Here is a 5,739-nt window from a genome sequence, read left to right on the forward strand (position 1 = left end):
ATTATTGGGCCCTACCCTGCCCAGCCCACATCTGGGCCCAGCTGCTTATAATAAGTATGTCCCTATAGTTAGAGTAATGAGAATGTTTTGTCTCGTAATTCATTGGACAAAACATGATCCGTAAATACTTTCCTTTTTAACGAAGTTATATAACACAAAAATATGAAAATGTGGTGAACTGGACACGTAGAAATGATGATGAGTGGTACGGATGAGATGGGGTCAGATGTTGGGCATATGTGAGTAAATTTCTATAGGTTGTATGATTCTTGAGACACCAAAGGCTAGTGTTTTATTCCTTCGTCTTAGAATCTACATGAAATACAAATATGGAGGTCCTATCACTATATTCTTGGAGTACTCTTTTCAAGGGAAAAGAAGGATAAATTAAAACAAAGCTTCTCATTATTTCAGCTTCGTATGCATATATATGATAGGCACCATGGGAACATTATTGCTTCTGAAGCAATGTCCTTACTCTTGTGCATTACCATATTTTTTCACCTTTCAGCTAAAAGGCAGATGAAAAAACTTTACCAAGTCCGGAAAATCACATCCTTTAGTACCCTTATAGACATGATTCATGTCACTTGGATATTATAAATTTACAATGAGTTTGCAACAAACATCGCGGAGAGATGGTTTGAACCCACAACCTCATGTCAAAACAAGTTCTGATACCATATTGAATTACTAATTTTCTTAAAAGGTTAAGTTTGCAAGTTTCGAGTTCAATATGCATATCATGCTCTTGACAATCAAATGGTATCATGTGAAATGGGTTCGGTAGGTTGCCGTCTTGCTGAGCCTTTTTCTTGAAGGGTGGATGTGTCTGATTCAGGATAATCGAACACAAGAACATTACCTAAACAATATCATATGAGCCTGCTTTCGTAATCATAATTGGCATGGCTGATTTCTCCATATTAATGATGTAGGATTAAGCTTATAAACGCAGGGAAAAAGAGAAAGTGCATTAGAACACATAGATAGGCTGAAGTTTACTCTTGGAAGCATCCCTAGAAAAGGTTGATAAAGTACTGAAAATGACAATTTAATACTTCTAGTGGAAGGAGAGTAGGAGATGGAAAAGGTAGATAAAGTACTGAAATTTTGTTTCTGCAATTTTACTCCATAAATCCCAATGTCATCAGCTAAATGACAATGTGATACATCGAATTAATACCAATAATGCTTGAATTAGATTCATGGATATTAAGAGAAAGGAATGCTGCTCCCTAAGCAGCAACTGAAAATGATTAATCATACTGGAAATGCATATACATGAAAGCATTGTAGCAGAAGATAGAAAAGAAGATAGATGATGATCAGCTGATCTTAAATTAGAAGGAGTACTTTTTTTTAAGGACTTCCAAAGTCCCAGCTACAGCACACATAAATCCAATCAAGAATGCATAGCATCATGAGCAATCAGCCTTAGATTTTAGCAGAGTGACTGCTCATGATATTATATCATTTCAATTAGCTCCAATGTGCTGCATCTAAAATGGAATCGGCTCATCGAAAGCCACCGCCCAGAGCCGGAGCCCAATAATCTGCTCCATTGTCGCTCCCAACTTGCAGTGTGCATGAAACAGGCACCAGACACAACCCTCTACTTCTCAGGTCTTTCTTTGGTTCTTCATGAGATTCCTGAGAAAGTATTCATTAAAAAAAGGAAAAAAAATCAACCACATTTGGATTTTTCACTTACTGATAATTTTGTATAAAAAATGAGAAAGCTTTTGAAATTAATAAAGGTGGTGTTTGGAAAAAACCAGAATTAGTATTTTCCTTTTTAATGTAGGGCAAGAAATTAATACCTGGTCGGAAGCTCCTTTCCTCTTCATGCCGTTATCATTCAACAGCTAGTGAGACAAAACAACATAATAAAGAAAAACATTAGGATTTTCATGAATTCGTCAACCCAAGCATTCACATGTTCATAACACTTAGTCAACCCCTAATGATTCCTAAGGCACATAAATGGGTCCTTAATCATTCTTTTGTGGCTTTTAATAAAAATTAAAGACCATAAAGCTGAAAACCTTATTCTTTCTACACTTCCTTTTTTCTAAAAGAGCAAGCAGTAGAATTGGTAGCTTTTTCAAATGCAAGCTTCCCTAAACGCCTTTGAAGAGCAATAGATCCAATAAAGCATACCTGGCCAGGGTCTTCAGGAAATATACAATTCCTCTCCCCTTGAACCTAACATGAAAAAATTATAATCATTGATCAATTAAGGCCTTCATACACATCCTCCTATACATACCCACATGCATGTTGAACAATGGGAGAGAGAGAGAGAGAAAGAGAGAGAGAGAGAGAGAGGGGGAGGGGAAGAGAAAGAGGGAGGGAGAGAGAGATTGATTTTGCTTTGAGAAGTGAGAAATGGGTTTATAAATATATAGTTTCTTACTGAAGACGGTTGCTGCCTCATATTTCCTGATCCACTGCCCAAGTACGGTAAGCTGAGAGCCTGCATTTAAGGGGGATAAGAGAAGGGAATATATTTAGAACTTCAATAACTGAAAATGAAGCTTTAAAAACCTGTGCCCGTCACTACTGGTTCATGGTTGTTTGTAAAAATAAAAGGAAAGGAAGAAACATCACCTCAATTTGACTCTGGAGGAATCTGATATAACCAATAGCTTCTAACAAGACAGAAGCTGTGTCAGTCTGCAAAAGAGAAAAAAACCACACCACAACCCTCCAAAGTCATATTCACGTCTTCTTTATTTCTGAAAAAAAAAAAAAAAAAAAAAAAAAAAAAGAGAGAAAAAAAGAGGGGGGGAGGGGAACCATAGAAACCAAAAGGAAAATAAAGAAGAAAGGAAGCTTTCATCTGTAGAAAGAACTTCTCTTTATGGGTTTCCTCATAAAGAACTACACACATATTATTCCATTTTTATGTGCTAGATCTAGCTTAATTTGTACTTTCTTAATTGCATAGATTAAGAGTTTTACCTTCCCAAATGGGGATACTAGCTGGTGAAGGGCTGTAATTCTGTCACCTAACTTTTCCTTCCTCACCTGATTCCAAATTAAATACATAAAAATAAGAGTTGGATGATGAGGACGTGGGTGAAAGGAAATTTTGGCTTTCTACCAAGTGAACGATCTACTTTCTTCTTTTTGAGATGAGATAAGAGATGTGGAAAGAATCACCATGCTTTGAAGAAATGGACAATCAAGAAAGACAATTGCTAGCTAGTAACATGTGTGTTTGTGTATGAGAGAGAGAGAGGGAGTTGTTCTACTGAGTTGTTGTGTTTCTTACCTTGAAGGTAGGCTGGGTTGGAGAAGCTTGAACCCTAGCTTTCTTAAGTGCCCCACCAGTTGCAGTGCTGTTACACTTGAAAAGAAGAAGAAAGAAGGAAAATAAGAAACCTGATTGGACATCTCTGATACCACCATATAATTGACAGAATCAGATCATTTTCTAAAAACAAAGTTTGCAGAAGATGAAATATGATTTCTACGGAAGATATGTGGTCCTTAAAATTCCAATTCGATGGAATGTTAATGGGATAATCTCTGAATAACCATGAAATTAATTGACAGATACCTTATTCTCTGAAAACTCAAAAGCTATAGTCCGAACCCTAGAAGATTAAGAATATTAAGAATTCCTAAGATAAGAAAAAATATATATATGAAAAGGCCACTGTCTATACCTCTGAAGAACGATCCGGCTGTGGGTGCTTCACATCGGCTTTGTTGCTAGAAAAATCTAGCATGTTGCTGCTGAAACTTGTCACACAAGACTTCGGGGATGAAGCAGGCATTATCTGAGACCAAGTAGGTTTTGTAGCCTGGAAGTCTTCATTTCCATGTCCATACATGTAGCTGCTTGCAGAGTTTTCTTGCTTGATATCTACAACAGGAGGGTTTGTAGCCTGATGCAACACTTGGTCCTCCCAATTCTCCAACTTCTTGGCTTGGAAATGGCTCATACCACTCTTTTCTTCTTCACCCACCAATCCACCCCTAGAAACCCACATCATAACCCCAAAAAAATTTCAAGTCATCACCTATGCGTAATAAAAGTCTAGGGAAGAGGAAAAAAAGGGAGAGAGAAAGAGAAAAAAAGCTATTGAAACAAGGAATATTGTTAGTGAAGCATAATAGATATGAAGGAAGTTCAAATGCAAATAAAAGAAAAACCCCTTGTATCTACTATACTGATGTGATATTAGAGAGAGAAGGAGAGATTTACAGGAGTAGTTGGCTCCATGACTCTGGAAGCTCCTGGTTATCATGCCAAGAGGCTGACATAGGAAGTGAAGAAGTTGGTGTATATTGAGGGAAGAGATTGGAAGGAGAAGGCAAGAAAGGAGGGGGTTGTTGAGGTGGTGGCCTCATGCTATTAATGTTCCACCAGTTAGGGTTTCCGGCCATCATTTGTTGCACCGGCGAGCTCTGCAGAACACCTCGATTCATGCCTCTTGGATATCCCTCACAGACGTTAGCTCTTTCTGTGTTAATTGAACTTGTCTTGTACCTTCTCCTGGGTCTTTGTTTTCAGCTTGCTCCCAAACTGGCCTTTGTAGAAACTTTGAGAGGTCTCCCCACACTGGATTAAGTAGAGGAAAAACCCACAGGATTTTGAATCATGGAGTTTTGAGAACCTTTGTCTTCGTTGCCTCTCTTTCCTTCTTTCTTTATTGCTTTCCTTTTCCTTTCTTTCTTCCTTCCTCCCTTTTTTTTTATGTTTTTTCTTTCTTTCTTTCTTTGCTTTTTTCCCTGCTTTTGCTTTATCTCAAAGTGGGACAAGAAAAGGTGGTAGCAATTCTCCTTAATTTTAAAAACAAAAATTTTGGATCCCACTAGAGTGACAAATAATGTGCAATTCTCCATCAGATCAAGTCAAGTGCCTTGTTTGTAGGGTGCCACTGTTATTATTAGGCTTTTCATCAATTATTCTTCTCAATAATTTATAAATACAATGCTTCAATCTCATTTAAGAATAATATTTACTTATTTTTACCAATATTTTGAAAAATATTTCTTAAAAATCATATTTTCACAACAAATTTTATAATTAATTCTCAATTGATTTGGGGGGCAAAATTTTGTCTCATAACTAAAATACAAAATAAAAATAAAAATAACATCTTTTTGTTTATTCCTTATAACTATGCAATACATTTATATACAATGGAAAAATTCTACTTCAGGAAACAATTAAAAAAAATATGAGTTATTTTTCATATTTATGCTTATGACCTCTCACAAGTCCCCTTTTATCTTTTATTTTCCTCTAGTTTATCTTGATATTTTCACATAAAAAAAAATTAATACTTTCCTGATTTTTTTTTCCCCCAAATCTAAAATATTTAAGATTATACTAAAAGTCGAACTTCCTAATTAGTTCACGAGTCGAGTTCCTTTTTGTTAAAAGGTTTTTAAGAACTTCACGATTATACTCCTTATTCTTTTTTATTAATTGATTCTTGAATGTTAGTCATTTTTATAAACGTAGAATCACATTGATCTCCGAATCAATGTAAAACATCTCGTATTCGTCTTTAATTTTTTTGTCTGCGTAAACGTGTGATTTGATTAACACTTCATGACTTATATGTGGTTTAGAGAACCCTAAAAAAACATTAAATAAAAAATAATAAATAAAAAGAAAAAAGAAAAAGGTCCTAATGGATGAAGAGATCAGTAAAAGTAGCTTCTTTTTTTTCTTCTTCTTAGATGTGAGTTGACCCAACACGAATAAGGAGCTCA

The 5,739-nt window shown here is 35.7% G+C and overlaps 1 protein-coding gene across 1 annotated transcript; it reads right to left on the bottom strand.

Moving 5' to 3' along the window:
- Window positions 1–1,103: 1,103 nt before the first annotated feature.
- LOC117925676 (transcription factor bHLH68) lies at window positions 1,104–4,674 on the bottom strand. Its single transcript, XM_034844744.1, has 9 exons — window positions 4,220–4,674; window positions 3,678–3,990; window positions 3,281–3,355; window positions 2,968–3,033; window positions 2,614–2,679; window positions 2,420–2,479; window positions 2,164–2,208; window positions 1,824–1,868; window positions 1,104–1,653 (listed from the first exon to the last, which is right to left on the bottom strand). The coding sequence occupies exons 1-9, from the start codon at window positions 4,441–4,443 to the stop codon at window positions 1,519–1,521; spliced, it is 1,029 nt and encodes a 342-aa protein (XP_034700635.1). The 5' UTR covers window positions 4,444–4,674; the 3' UTR covers window positions 1,104–1,518.
- Between the last annotated feature and the right edge of the window lie 1,065 nt (window positions 4,675–5,739).

This window comes from Vitis riparia, chromosome 11 (genome assembly GCF_004353265.1).
Source record: "Vitis riparia cultivar Riparia Gloire de Montpellier isolate 1030 chromosome 11, EGFV_Vit.rip_1.0, whole genome shotgun sequence".
NCBI classification, from domain to species: Eukaryota; Viridiplantae; Streptophyta; class Magnoliopsida; order Vitales; family Vitaceae; genus Vitis; species Vitis riparia.